This window comes from Annulohypoxylon truncatum, assembly GCF_022578515.1.
Source record: "Annulohypoxylon truncatum strain CBS 140777 unplaced genomic scaffold F4807scaffold_6, whole genome shotgun sequence".
In the NCBI taxonomy this organism is placed as follows: domain Eukaryota; kingdom Fungi; phylum Ascomycota; class Sordariomycetes; order Xylariales; family Hypoxylaceae; genus Annulohypoxylon; species Annulohypoxylon truncatum.
Genome location: NW_025953792.1, coordinates 17,587 through 32,415, shown reverse-complemented (window position 1 = coordinate 32,415; position 14,829 = coordinate 17,587). Strand labels below are relative to the sequence as shown.

Sequence of the window (14,829 nt, the reverse complement as noted above, 5' to 3'; positions counted from 1 at the left end):
AAGTGTCACTGCTTTTTTATGTGGCACACGGCCGATAGATTAGCCTACCTTTTAGGGCTACAATCGATCAGCTGGTTACATAAAATAGTTAAATGGGTAGGAAGGTATTTTAATGAAGCTTTGGGTTGTGGTACGATTAAAGCCAGTAGGTATATGATCTACCGGTTTGATTTTATTAATGAAGGATTGATTTATAGACGGACTTTTCTTCCTTCTCTTTTGTTCAATAAGGGGCATTAGATTATTTCGTGTGTGACGGATGTTGTTATTCTCTTTTTTACCTAGGTTAACATATAGGAAGGGGTAGATGTTGTCATGTTCTGTATGAGCTAGTAAACCGGCCAAAGACATTTTGAATGCGTGCTCTTAATAACCAAGTGATAAGAACACCGAACATCCTCAGGGCTGATAATTATCTTTCATCGAGATCATTCCATGATAAACAGGGTCCAAGACACCGCGATGACATAGTCTCCCGATCAGACATTTAAACCTAGCCCAGACACATCGGCGCTCAACTCCCTCCCCTGAATCATCTCAGCCATGACCTTCCCCGTTCCAAGGCTCATACTGATACCCCACGGCCCATGCCCAGTCGCAAGATACACTCCCCCCTCGGGAGCAGGCCTCGTGTTCACAGCGGGCCCAAGACAACTGTCCGGAATACGACTCAGGATTGGGGTGCCCCGATCGGTCGCCGGACGGAAACACAGGCCTTCCCTCACCACCTCTACGTCGTCTGCACCCAACACCTCTCTAGCCGTTCCGCGTAGTTTCTCGATAGCAGGCCTCGAGATACTACTCTTCGAATCCGTAGCTAACGCAGGCAGCGGCTCCGTCGTCGAATTCAATCCCGCGACGTAGATATGTCCCCCTATCCTAGAGAAGATCTCCGGCGAGTACCCCGGCTTGCTCTCCATGAAGACGGCATGGCAACCATCTCCCTCATGCTCCTTCGTCCACTTCGGCGATTTCACCACCAGCGAATGTCCCGCAAGGCTCGAGACAGGCAACTCGAACCCCGAGGTGGGAAACAGCGTAGCGAAGACCTGGGGCGACCACGCACCGGCCGCGATCACGACGTTGGTGCACGGAATATCCGTCTCGGAGCTAGACAGCGTGTCCGCGATACATATACTCGCGAGCTCGTTGCGCACGTCTGTTTGTATAGATATCGCCTTCGCAGGGTGATGGAGTCGCACGCCCGCGTCGATGCATTTCTGGAGTAGGAATTGCGACAGCTGCAATGGATCCCTAGATCACACGATTAGGACTCCTTACTTCGCTTACTTACTTACCCGCCTGCTCAGATACTCGGGCAGGTAGGGTTCACGTAGTAATAGTAATAGTAACAGTAGAGGAGAAAGAAAACCCTCAACCACCAACTCACACTTGCGCCACGGTCCCTTCGCCACTAATAACCTCCACCGCGCCCCCATGCCCGCTCAACCACTCCGGCGCCACAGCCGGCGCCGTCGCAGCGCCGCTCGCGGCCTCAGCGCGGCTGGCGCCGACGCGACACCACACGTCGACCCTCTTCTTGTGCGTGGGCGGGGACAAGCCGACGGACGTGCTAGCCGCGTACCCCCACCTGCTCCTCCCGTCCTCTCGCTCGGCGAGCCTGCGGTGCTCCTCGAAGCTCAGGGCGCCCAGCCCGGCCGAGGCGGGCGAGAACCAGTCTTTGGCCAGGAAGCCGCCGGCGAACCCGGACGCCGACGCGAACAGCTCGGGCGACGGCTCCACGAGGTGGATGCTGGACCCTGGCTGGTGCTTGGAGAGGTAGTATGCTGTCGACGTGCCGATGATGCCTGCGCCGAGGATTACGGTTGTGGCCATGATTGGATATGCCGGATCCCGCGGCGGTTATTCCTGCGGAATCTTAAAGAAGGAGTATATGTAATATCCGTATAAGTAGAGTCGCAATCTATGGAGGCCCTTGCTATAGCGGAGGCTAGTACAAGACGCAGATGACGTTTGCCCCTCTTAGCCCCACCGTCAGTTAAGTTTAGCTCTGATAGGATAGAGGATTTATTCTTGTATTTCTTATATCTTCTCATTCCACACAATTTCAGGAATCGTTGAGTCTATACCTATCACTCATACACTGGTCATTGATTGACAGTCTCACTTAGCGGATTCTCAACTTAATTTATACCTTGCTGAGCTCGACTGCTCTATTTATAATGTCGAAGGTGTTCATCGTGACCGGCGCTAGTCGGGGTCTTGGCCTAGCCGTGGCGCAAATATTAATTCAGGCTTCGCACAAAGTGTTCCTCGTTGCTAGAACGGAGAAGAACTTGCAGCAGTTGAAGACGCAACATGCTACATCAGTTGATTTCATGGCCGCCGACTTAGCAGACTTGAAGGTGTGTTTAGACCTTATGGCTATGCACCTTGTATAATCAAATAACTCATATTTAGGATAGGTTGCTCCAAAAATCATCGATTCAGCTGTAAGAGCCTTTGGCAAGATAGATGGGATCGTCGTGAATCATGGAGTCTTGGCTCCAATCACTAAGATATCTGAATCTAGTGTTGAGGAATGGAGACACGCCTATGACATTAACGTCTTCAGTGCCTTGGCACTTGTAAGTCTAGCCTAGGGGTGATGAGGAACGACGAAGTGATTGGGCTGACTGTGATTACAGATCAAAGAAGCTATCCCTGAACTTCGAAAGTCACAGGGCCGAGTTGTTTTCGTCTCATCTGGCGCAGCTTTTGGCGCATATGCAGGATGGGGATCATATGGAACCTCCAAAGCAGCTCTTACACACCTCTGTACACATCTAGCCGTGGAGGAACCTTCTATCACCAGTGTAGCAATTTCGCCTGGTAAGGTTGATACCGAGATGCAGAGGCAGATAAGAGATGACGGCAAATCCGGGATGTCACCGGAGATACACGCCAGTTTTGTAGACGAACATGAGAGCGGCAAACTTCTAGACCCTAAGAAGCCAGGGAATGTGATAGCCAAACTGGTCGAAGGTGCTACCAGTAATCTCAACGGCAAACACTACCGGTATGTGGTACTTCATAATGACATGCTGGTATACTGACGTTTGAATAGTTGGAATGCAGCAGAGCTAGCCAACTTCCAAGGCGCATGACGCACAAAGCAGAATAAAAACACTAGTCATGCAGCAAGTTAGCTATGGTGGATATTCTATTTGCTGCATAGGTAAAGGAAAGAGAAGCATTGCTTCAGCCGAAAGATGAAAAGACTTCGTAGATTTCAACATGAAGATTCGGTTATAACGATAATCATCACAAGCAAATACATTAGGTGGATTCAACATGTTCCACGTACCTTACAAGTGATCCATGGATGCAAGTCATCATCTAATTATATCAAGACGAACTGAAGACGACACCTACGCAATAATCTCCCATACTAGACACATTAGCATCCCAAGTTCCATCTACAATATAGTACAATATAATAGGAACGGTGTTAATCGATCAGGAAAATATAGTGTTCGTCATGTAAAGTCGGTATTTGATAGTACTTTGATAGTTCGACATCATATTCGAGGTAGTCACGGACGGGAATTAGCATATACACGTACATTCTATTCTCGTAATGAAGTATCCTGTAAGTCCATCGTTAGTAAATGAACGAGAAGCAGTGTCAATTTTGGGAGGTTTTATATCATGTGAACTCAGAGATGTCGTTTGGCTTTGACGTGTCGATCACCATATTGCCATTAGGCAGTAGTAAGACTGGGGCGACAACGTGCTCATCATTGCAAGGAAAGAGTAGAGATAGGGAATATACATACATTTGGAACCTGCAGAATGCTGAGGTATGCACTACCTTGGTAGGATTGTTGTTGCGAGTTAATAGCTGCTCTGTATGGAACGCCAGCACCAAGTGGAAAAGCCATTAGCATTTCGCATATCTAGTACCATGGCACAGACCAATAAAAGCTATATAAACAATAAGTTCAAGAGACGCAGCGAAAAGATAGCCGTAACAAAGTCAAGGCCGAGTTTTTCGCTGATGCTGAAAGAGATGGAACGAGGGAAAAGAAAAAAGACGAAAAAAATGCATGAAATTTTCAAACTAGTACACTGAAGAATTAAATCGGGTCTGTTGCGCCACGTCCATATCTTAGCGCGTAGACCGGGTGTCAGCCACAGTGTCCACTCCGGATGGCGCGCCGGCTGTCTGAGGCTGCAAGTGCGATACAAAAGATGGTTGATTCCTCTCAATTCAAAGAAGGCAGACGCTTCGTGTTTCTTAACTCTCATCTATCCAGACATCTGATATTCACTTATAAAAACAGCCATCTCCATTCTACAGGAATCATAAATCTCAATAAAAAAGACAGTTTAGGCGATTAAGGCTGCAAAGTCCCAAACCTTCTCCACCGCGAATCTCACTACCTATTAGATTCATTTTCGATCTCATCTCGATTTTCATTCAATATGTCGGATCACGAGTACGGCGGTAAGTTATACTTGCTTCTAAATCATGATACACTCATCCTCCTCTATTCAACACAAGTACGATTATGAGTTCTATGAATCATCATCACGTTACGAGGAATGGAGCAAACCTCGCTCAATGTGACTAAGCGCAAAGTATGAACGGTGTCACAGTCTGGATATGCGCAGTACCAATAGTTACCTATCTGTGCCCTGGTCTTTTTCTTGGTCTGTCAAGCGCATGACTTTGATGGCAACAATGGAAAAGCGTACAATACCTACTCACTCTCGTGGTCACGAAGTATCGCCCTCGGAGCAGTGGCATAACTTCGAAGTGCTTGGTTCCTACCGTTATATATCCTCTTTCCTCTCAAGAGGAATGGGTTTCATTTAGCACATTAACTAGTAACACTAAACCTCAACATCGACCACTCTACGCGTACTCATTTCTCTTTCAACTTTCAAGATGGGTCGATCTAAGAAAGGAACTGACTGGGATTCCTTTGATCGCATTGGTACTGCCCTGAAGCCGAGCTTGCTACCCTCCACACCATTTTCTTTCTTTCAGTATACGGAGCTCAGATTTACTGACTATATATTGTTTAGGTAATGATGATCTATCACTCCCCAAAGGTATGTAGTCTGGGATATTACCCTAGCCAGTTTTTGAGCCTCTCACGACGACAAGGTCATGTTTACGGCGTACTGATATTGACTAGCAACCGTTCAGAAGATCGTCAGTGAGATTCTGCCGTCGTCAAGTGGCGTCTCTTTTTCTAAGGAAGCCCGCGATCTTCTCATAGAGTGTTGCGTGGAATTCATCACTCTCGTGTCTTCCGAGGCGAACGAGATCTCGGAGAAGGAAGCAAAGAAAACCATTGCTTGCGACCACATTACCAAAGCACTGGAGACATTGGGATTCAGCGACTACATCCCTGCCGTCCTCGAGGCGGCTGCGCAACACAAGGAGACGCAGAAGGTACGTCTAAGCTCTACTAGATTAGGAGCCAAAGTATACTTACTTACGATAACAGGTCCGAGAGAAGCGAGGCAACAAATTCGAGGAGAGCGGGATGACGCTAGAGGAGCTTGAGGAGTTACAGAGACAGCAGTTTGAAGCAGCTCGCGAGAGGCACGCTTAAGCCTCCTGAAAAGGCTCCAGCATCTCTTGCCGCAGGTTTCGGAGTTCTATGGGGCTAGGCTGTTTGTCTGCTCGGATGGTAAATCGGTTGCTGCACCCGCGGCGATTGGGCTGATGCATTTGATGGCGTTGGTTTGAGGAAATGCGGGATGGTAATGGCGTCGGACTCGGTTACATTTTGACAGGAATCAATGAAAGGCATCATTAGTCTGAGGACTTGACTCTTGCTAACTAATTTGATATGAATAGGTCTTGTGTGGTAGTGCAATCATGCCTCGGTCCCAGTATGCTTGTACTTGGGTACGCTGACCTGACTACAGCCACAATAATACCTATGTCTACCTCCGAGGATCGTCTAAACTGCCTACCTGTGCACCTATCCGCCTTGGTTGACGCCTAGGTAACCTCAGCCTACCTAAGCCTGCCTGGAAAGGCACATGTTTTTTTAAATGTCGCAAATGCCTGACATGAGCCAGCCATGAATGGCATATAAGCCACCTTGGCTTGATTTTTAGACGAATGGACTTTGAAATACTATGCAGAGGCCATTGTGCCCGAGCCTGCATATTTTCCCAGCCTCGATTGGTTGGGTTGCATTGCTCAGCAGTGCTATGTGCTCGTTCTGTCATAACTACCCACCGACGCCCGCGTCCTCAGCGGGCTGTCCAAACCCCAACGACCCTCCATTTTCGTCTAGATTGTCTCAAAACCCTTCATCTTCGTCAGTTCTCGCGAAATCGTTGCAAGATGGAAGTCATCAGCGCAATTGGTAGTTTCATCGCTATTGGCCAAGCCCTTGCCGCTATTCCGAAGATCATTAATACACTTAGATCTGTGGTCAAAGCTAGGCAGGAGTTGCTTCAGTTACTCAATGATGTTAGTACCGTCCCCCTTTCCTAGTCCAAGTCGTGGGCTAAAGTCATCAGGTGGAACTCCTAAATTCGTTTGGGACCTTCATTAGAGAAACGATGGTCGATCTAGACGAAGAGTCCAAGACCAAACTACGCATTCCACAACTTGGCTTGTCGTTAATTGAACGTGTTCGAGTGGATCTCGAGTCGGTGGTACCACAGCTTGAAGATCTTTGCCGTGCATGCCAATTAGGAAGAAAGGGAAATAGCCCCATGAAAGTCGCCAGAATACAATGGTTCCGACATAGAAAGCGAATCATCTCTCTGAGCGAAAGGGCAAGGAAGAACTGTACCGATCTACAAACCATATTGAGCTTGACTTCCTTCTTCGCTTCAACGTATGTCAAAACCCGTCCCTTGCCATGAGTTCTAGTATCACTTATATTGATCCCTCACAGAGTGCAAGGAAGGATGATCATTGATATTCATACGGTAGTGATGAGCCAGTCGCATTCTCACGCTCGGTTATCTGTGCTGCAGCTCCTAAGCCAGTTGCGATACATTGGCGATGTATCGTCTCACGCTGTTGATACTAATGGCAAAGACGACGTACCTGAAGGTGGTGTCAACCTAGGCTTTGGGGGTTACAATCAACCCAAGCTCCAAGATATTATAGGAGAGACATCACCACAGCTATTTCCCGATGAAAAGGCAACTGAAGAACCACTATTACAGTTCACGGCCGCGTTGCCAAGAGCTTGTGTCAGAGGTTGTCGATGTCAATGTCATTCGCCTACATCTCGAACCCGGCCACATCCTGCCGTCTCATCCATACATGGGTGGCTCAAATCCGCTTACAACATCATTCCGCGACTAGGTACCCGACGTTGCGATGTGTTTACTTGTCAGCGTGCTAAATCACCAGTCTATGTCAATTTTCGCTTCCCAATCTTATTCTGTTCTCGAAGGCTCGAGGCGAGTCTGTCTTTTGACAGCGTCGCTGGCGTTGGTGCCTCGCTTCATCTGCGCGTGGCGCGTGAGCTTCCATTGAACGCATCTATTTGGGGGGAAATATCTATGGGCAAGGTTGACATGGTGCGCTTGCGTTTCTCTCGGAGAGAAATCTCCCCTCTTGACGTCGCGGTTTTTGAGGAGTATGAATGCATTATGGAAGTAAGCACTCAAACATTTCGACGGCAAAAGAAACTCGTAGTGACAATAGATGTTAGTATGTTTTCCTATTCCGTCATTATGAGATGATGGAGCTATTCTTGCAAGACGCGACATCAATTATTCGAGGTACAGATGCCGCAAAGTAAGCGTTGAAAGTCCTAAATATATCACTGAAGTTATTCTGATCAATCTTTCAGACGTTTAGTAGCAACAGCGAGATATAGATTATATGCTTGGCGACTCTCTGAAAGCGAGCAAAATATATTGCAAAAAGTAGTGGCACTGGATGAGGATATAGACGAGTACTGGCCGATTCACGAGGCGATAAAAGGCGGCGGTGATCTAGCCGCAATCTTAAGAGAGTCTTCTGAGGATATTAACTCACTTGATAGCTTTGGCTACGCGCCTTTGCATTGGGCCGCACTGAAGAACGACGTTATCGCGATCCAACATTTAATATCTCACGGCGCAAACCCTAATATCCACAACGCATCGAGGGACACACCTCTAACAAAAGCTATACGCTGTGGGCAACTCAACTGCATCCCAGCTCTGATCGACGGCGGATGCGACATTAATGCTATTTGTCAAGATCGCGTAACAGCACTCTCTTATCTAACCATGTCCGATGTGGAAGGCTCGGCGGAAATGGTTAATGTCCTTCTAGAAAACGGGGCCATCTTCATCCCTGACAAACTTTATGGAGATTCAGCAATGCATTACCTTGCGCAAACCCCCTCGGCGGCTGAAGTAGTAGAAAAGTTCCAATTACTCGTCCAAGCTGGGGCGGAAGTCGGGCAGAGAAACAAGCAAGGTTGCACACCACTAGATTGGGCATGGGTTCATAATAATCCGACCATGGCTCGTTTACTGATGGATGCTGGCTGCGAGCTCAACGACACACCGGGAAATCAGAATGCCTTAGAGATTGCTGCGCTTTATTCCAATGTAGAAAGCATGAATATCATTGGCGAAACCACGTTCACAATGGATGTGCGGTGGCGAGACGAATATGGGGACACTCCGTTGGACGTTTTTGAATGGAGGATGAATACCTCGCTGTTACCTGGCCAATTTCAAACGCCGGGCGATGAAGACATCGAAACATTTGGGAGGTTGCTTAGTGTTGTGAGGGATCGCTATCTGAACACCGAGATCCAGACCTTGGAATCAGCCGTCCAACATCTGAAAGAGCACGACTGCATACTTGCACGAGAAACACTAAGTAATGTCATTGAGGAGAAGATTAAGTGGAATATTCCAGCGGAGTACCGGACGTTCCGAGCCGTTGATGTTCAGATCAAGGAGGAGATGATAGAGGCTGCTATCGAATCCCTTGAAGAGTTCATGGAGGTGTCGAGATTACGTATTGGGACAGACCCTTTTTCCAGCAACTATTGTAGGGCATGTGGCCTTAAATATCGAGGATTGGTTGTTGAGAACACTAAATAGTTGGAATGATGTCTTCTAATACAGTTTTCGGACTATGGAGTTCTCACGTCGAGGCTGGTCAAGTTCTATATATCATGGATATATGTACCTATTTACTACGTTTAATATGGATAGTTCTGAATCCCCTACTCCTGAATTAGTAACTATGTGTAAAGAGTAGGCCGTTCAACGCACTTAAAATGAAGTGAGATTCGTCTATAAAGAGCGTTGAGAAAACATAGGAGTCGTTGTTTTGATTGTTACCCGGATACCTTATAAGGAATAGGTATCACATTTACGCGTCCCCATTCTAACCGTTTGGAGATAACGATGAATCAAAAGTCAGCTTCAATTGATTTACCTCCAAGTCCTCCCCGTACTTCGCTTCTCCTTAATCTATCTCCTCCTATTTAGGATTACACTTACGGAACAACCCAGTTCGAAATTAGACAAGCACCTGCGTAATAAAGCAATTCACATGAACTTCCAACATAAAAGACATATCCCCAAATAGGTTTCCATCATATCAGAAACCGAAATACTATGGTCATAAATCGTGATCAATTTCCGTGCCACCTACTCACTCAACAGTCTAGATACAAGGACGACAACAAAAGTACCATTCATTCATAACCCCCCACTCTCCAATCAAAGGCACCAAAGAGGAAAAAAAATAACAACATGGGATTACCTCCACTCTGCTCTGCTCATGAATTGAATTGATTTCATTTAGATCGCCTTCGTAGCCCCGTAACTTCGTTCATGATATGATATGGAAACGACAAATGAAAACGTATACCCGCTTAGTTCGATCCAACCTCGTCTCGGAACCACCGCCAGCCGAGATATGCCGATATACGATAGGTATAACTCAGAGATAGCCCGCCGACATCGTGTATATAACTAGAAAGGCAGACGGGCCACCCGTCGGAGTGGCGTGTTCTCGAGATACGACTCCAGCAACCACCCGCCCACGATTCGCTCATCCCCACAAGCAGACTCGTCAGCCCTTAATTACATCGCGGGCCTACATACTCCCTTGTGAAGCGCGGCCAAGGCCGCTTAGCGGACGTAGCCGCGGTGGCTCGGGCGGTCATACACGACCTCGCGCTCAACGATGCGCTCGTCGTCGACCTTGTCCCAGTTGACGGAGCGGCGGTTGCGGTGGCGGCGGTCCCACTCGCGGTCGCGCTCCCACTCGAGCTCCTGGGTCCTGCGCCGGCGGTTGCGGCGGATCGTATCCGACAAGTTGACCAGCTCAAGGACGTCCTCCTAAAAACATCGCACACCCAACGTTAGCGCGCTAGTTCAGGAACCGTGCGACGGGCGGGTGTCACGTCGGCGGAGAATAAAAAGTAAAATAAGGTGAGATAAGGGAAGGGAAGAGAGGGGAAAGGGGGGAAGGGGGGAAGGGGGGGCTTAGTTAAGACTCACGTAGCGCAGGTACTGCATGACGTAGAAGAACCACTCCGTCTCCTCGTACTCGTACCCCATGCGTTCGATCGCCTCGCGGATGACGAGGTCCTTCGTGATCTCCGTCCACATCTCGCTCCTCTTGCGAGGCGGCGCGCGGTCCCCGTCGCGGATCGAGATCCGCCTGTCCGAGATCTCCTCGACCTCGACGTCGCGGTCGCGCGAGCGCTCCCGCTTATCGAAGACCTGGATGCTCAACCTCTCGCGGTCCCGCTCGCGCGAGGGCTCGCGCTCGCGCAGCGGCGGCGGCTCGCTGATGGCGCTGCTGACGGGCGTGCCGTCGCGCTCGGGCACGAACTTGGAGCGGCGGACGCCGCTGTACCGGGACCAGTTGACCTCTGCGCCGCCGCCGCCGACGCCGTCCATCTTGACGCGCTCGGTGCCCGGCGGCACGTCGACGATGGTCCAGTCCTTGGTCGCGCCGTTCCAGGCCTCGCCCATGCGGCCGCGCGCGTCGATCTTGTCCGTGATGTACTCGGCCTCGTCCTCCCACTCCGCGCGCGGGGGCGCCGCGCTGTGCGCCCGCCGCCGGGCCCCCTCCGCCACCCGCACGATCTCCCGGTCCTTCTCGATCACCAGGTCGTCGTCGTCGTAGTACGACGGCCGCAGCAGCGGGCGGGGCCGCTCGCGCGGCCGCGACTTCGACCGCGTGCGCTCCCGGATGTCCACGTCCGTCTCCCGGCCCCGGATGTCGATGTCGATGTCGAGGTCGCGCTCCCGCATCTGAGGGGGCGCCGTGCGGGGTGGTGGTGGCGGGGTTGGCGGTTTGGCTCTTATGAGACCTATTTTACAAGGGAAAAAAATACGTTAGATTGATTTTTATGTCTGAGACATGCGGGGGGGACATTGTTAAGACATACCATGGTCGATATCGCGATAGTGCGTGATGACCTCACGTTCGATTGTTGGACCTCGGATAACCGGAGGAGGGGGTGGAGGTGGAGGCGATGGGCTGGGAGAGGGAGTCCGCTCCTTTTCACGCTCGATGCGTAGACGGATGAGATCATGATCCCTTTCTCTCTGCGGAGTTGGCGATCGCTCTCGTCGTCTTTCAATTGTGCGAGATTCTACTCGGACAGCTGTGGGGGCCGGTGAAGGCGACCGTTCGATGAATCTGGGCCGGCGCTCTGGGGGCATCGAAGGTGCCCGTTCACGCTCCCGGTCAACGATGCGCTCTCGGTACCGGACAGGACTAGGACTCTGGCGTCTGCGGTCGACGGTTTCGACCTCACGCTGACGCAGTACTAGCTGTCCGGCCTCTGCCCTCCTCGCATCATCTTTGAGAAATGCGGGGGTGCGGTCTACTCTGCCGCGCTCCCGATCTAGATCCTCATACTCTCTCACGGATACTCGTCTCGGCGAAGCGCGACGCTCTCTTCGATCATAGATCTCAAAGTCGTCGACTTCCCGAGCCGGGGCTCTCCGAGGGGTATAGTCTCCTCTCTCACTTATATCACTCCGGCTACTTCTGTACGCCATCTCCTCGAGTCTTATGCTTGAGTGTTCCTTTCTGTGCTCAAAAGGATCGCCTGAAGGATAGACGGAAGGATGAGCCTATCAATTGGGGGTGGTGAAGATTTCACCGCTGGAGTGCGTCACTCCTGCAGCGGCAGCGGGGTAGAAGGATACTTCAGAGGTGGTGGGCTGATTGGGAAAGGATCAACGCTTGAAAAATAGCTGTGTAGCTTCTTACAGCTCGCTAGCTTGGATTTTTCTTTTTTATTCTTTTGAGGCGTTATTTCCTAGCGGAAGGTATGTATGTATTTGAAGTTAAGCGAAGGGAGGGAAGAATGTTTAGGGTTTTGGGTGAGTTATGAGAGCTGAAAAGTGTCAGAAGGACGCGGAAATTGATGGAGGGTCACACGATTTTGAATCCCGGACTGGCGCCGTTGTTGGTAAGCTAGTGAGGATGAGTCGGATTGGGTGTCAAAAAGGTCGTACAAACTGATAGATTTAGAGACGGGAAAATGCGAGATCTCGTCGGGAGTCAAAACGTTTAAACATGTAATTTTCTGTTCTGGTTCTGGAAAGCCGGATAGAAGCTAAGAGAGACAAACGTCGTCATACCACAGCAGTAACTGGGCAGGCCGAGACTAATAAAGCACGGAAAAAAAGGCAGGGGGGTTGGCTTGGAGCGGTGGAGGGGGAATCAAGGCAGGCTAGGGCTGGCAAGCTAAACTAGGATCCCCTCAAACCTGGACGATGCTACCGTAGGGTACGAGAGAAGAACGGAGGTTTGCGGGTGTTGTAACGAGAAGAACGTCACGGAATCAGGCCAGAATGGCAGAGAAGGGCAGCTAGCAACTAAAGAGGTATCGATAGATAGAAAGTTTCTGATATTGATGGAATGGTGCATTCATAGTGTAGCTTCGCCCCATCGTGTGTTCAATGGGAACAGTCCCTCCGAACGAGAAGGACTAATAGCAGACACAGTAGCAGAAGCAGGGTGTCCTGGATGTTCTGGCTTACTCACTCAGCAGGACCGCTGCAGGCTGAGCGTGACTGGTGGCCCTCGTGAGACAGCAGGGCCACTTTCTGTGAGTGAGACAAACAGCCGGACGCAGTTGGGCAGCCAAAATGAGTAGACTGCGCCTACATAGAAGGTATGTAATATCGACCATGCGATAGCCGGATAATGCCACGCGCCACATCTGCTCACGATACTATGCGTACTATGCGTAAAATCCAATGCGTAGGTACTTACCTTGTATGTAGGCGCTATCCTAATCCTGCCTGCGTCAGAAAATGCCGAGCGTAATTTTCACCGAATTCACGCCAGACGCCAGACTTGTTTTTTGGGCTTGGTTTTTTCCCTTCTCTATCCTTCTTATCCTTCTTTCCTCGTCCTATAGAAAGGGATCGAATATAGATCGAATGCATCATACGCAGAACCTGTTGCATATTCCAGCTGCCAAGTCTGAGGGGTACCGAGACCTGTTGATGAGTGGTTAGCGAGGTTGGTAAACTGTGACGGATAGGCAGCGAGGAAGAGTGATGGTGGGGTCGAAACCAGTGGGGAGGACGCTGACGCAATAATGCAGTCTGATCCTAGTCTTTTCCTAGTCTTTTTCCCTTGTCTAGCTTTTTTCGTAAGGCCTCCATCGCAGCCATCGTCTACTGAAGCTTAGACCACCTCGTGATGATCTTCGTGAAATGTATCTTCGTACCAATATTCGTCGATATTAATGCGATTAGGTAATACCTGATTCTTCGTGAAAACATGGAAATCACGGGATCGTCGGTTGACTAGGTCGACTATTGTGGAGGACGTGAACTGTGCTTCTTCGAGCTTAGCAAGGATTCCCCGGACTGTCGGGCACTCATTACGTTCTCCATATATAGACAGGAACTATATCTGATTCACGACCTAGTCGTCGGGCATCAAATATAGGTATCTAGGGATGTAGACGAATAATCACTGATGAGCGAGATGACCTGCTATCCACGCGAACCCTGATCAGAATACCCCTGAATCTAGCAGAGAACCCATCACAACTTCGAATATCATTGGGCATAAGATGGGTTCGATTTGTTGTCCCTTCAGTTTTCAAAGCCAATTGTCCAATTATACTCCGATCCACACTTCAGAGTTCACGGGCCGATCCGGAGGCTGATATATCTTGGGCGGCTTGAACTCTGTTACTATTAGTCCGTGATTCGAAACTTTTTGTTAACTGCAGCTGCCGCAGTCAAATCCACTTAGAATCAGGAACACGTATCAAGGTGGAAATGATATACGAAGGCCCGGTTTATATCAGGCCATCGTCCCTCTATTCTGGTGTTATCGTGATGTTATAAATCTCACAACGTCTCACATAAACCTCTATTCCTTGGAGAATAGGAATTGGGTAGCCATATCGGTAGCACAATACGTCAACAGTCTAATAAATTAAGGCCGCCAGCGTGTATATTGTGTTGGTTGGTGGCGTTAATGGAAATTGCTCCCAATTACCCCTATGTTGGTGCCAATCTTCGTGTAACGATTTATACTAGGTATTCATTGCCAGGTTACCAACGGTAAGCCCACTTAACAAGAATGAAAGTTATCTGGTCACCTTGTGAAAAATATTGTCGGACTAGATGAATGTAGCATTTGCAAGGGCATTGCCGGCGTATGGGGCTCTGGGAAGGATCTTCCTCAGGTTCATCACGTTGGTCATTCTAACTACCAACTATAAAACCTTTCCTATGGATGTACTTAGTGATTAATAATTCACCTGATACAGTGAGAACTCAATGATAAGTTCCCTAATTAGTTTGAAAGTACTGAAACAACAATTCCCGTGCCGATAACGCTCCCGTCTTGTCGCTTCAATTACCACAATGACTCTT

General features: G+C 49.3%; 5 protein-coding genes across 5 annotated transcripts; 3 read left to right on the top strand and 2 right to left on the bottom strand.

Annotated features, from left to right (window-relative positions):
* Nucleotides 1-258: 258 nt before the first annotated feature.
* Nucleotides 259-2,009, bottom strand: F4807DRAFT_339345 (FAD dependent oxidoreductase). The gene is made up of 2 exons (XM_047995357.1): nt 1,391-2,009; nt 259-1,254 (listed from the first exon to the last, which is right to left on the bottom strand). The coding sequence occupies exons 1-2, from the start codon at nt 1,834-1,836 to the stop codon at nt 480-482; spliced, it is 1,221 nt and encodes a 406-aa protein (XP_047857033.1). The 5' UTR covers nt 1,837-2,009; the 3' UTR covers nt 259-479.
* Nucleotides 2,010-2,047: 38 nt separating this feature from the next.
* On the top strand, nt 2,048-3,214 carry F4807DRAFT_339369 (NAD(P)-binding protein). The gene is made up of 4 exons (XM_047995358.1): nt 2,048-2,366; nt 2,427-2,588; nt 2,649-3,019; nt 3,068-3,214. Exons 1-4 carry the CDS (start codon nt 2,184-2,186, stop codon nt 3,105-3,107), a joined length of 756 nt encoding a protein of 251 aa, XP_047857032.1. The 5' UTR covers nt 2,048-2,183; the 3' UTR covers nt 3,108-3,214.
* Nucleotides 3,215-4,214: 1,000 nt separating this feature from the next.
* F4807DRAFT_413325 (histone-fold-containing protein) lies at nt 4,215-5,917 on the top strand. The gene is made up of 4 exons (XM_047996860.1): nt 4,215-4,450; nt 5,035-5,061; nt 5,148-5,407; nt 5,463-5,917. Exons 1-4 carry the CDS (start codon nt 4,429-4,431, stop codon nt 5,568-5,570), a joined length of 417 nt encoding a protein of 138 aa, XP_047857031.1. The 5' UTR covers nt 4,215-4,428; the 3' UTR covers nt 5,571-5,917.
* A 399-nt stretch (nt 5,918-6,316) lies between these two features.
* F4807DRAFT_457308 (ankyrin) lies at nt 6,317-9,045 on the top strand (the record flags this gene model as incomplete). Its single annotated transcript, XM_048001017.1, has 5 exons — nt 6,317-6,445; nt 6,496-6,818; nt 6,879-7,593; nt 7,650-7,735; nt 7,791-9,045. The coding sequence occupies 5 exons, from the start codon at nt 6,317-6,319 to the stop codon at nt 9,043-9,045; spliced, it is 2,508 nt and encodes an 835-aa protein (XP_047857030.1).
* A 767-nt stretch (nt 9,046-9,812) lies between these two features.
* Nucleotides 9,813-12,407, bottom strand: F4807DRAFT_339228 (uncharacterized protein). The gene is made up of 3 exons (XM_047995356.1): nt 11,358-12,407; nt 10,459-11,279; nt 9,813-10,296 (listed from the first exon to the last, which is right to left on the bottom strand). The coding sequence occupies exons 1-3, from the start codon at nt 11,974-11,976 to the stop codon at nt 10,087-10,089; spliced, it is 1,650 nt and encodes a 549-aa protein (XP_047857029.1). The 5' UTR covers nt 11,977-12,407; the 3' UTR covers nt 9,813-10,086.
* Between the last annotated feature and the right edge of the window lie 2,422 nt (nt 12,408-14,829).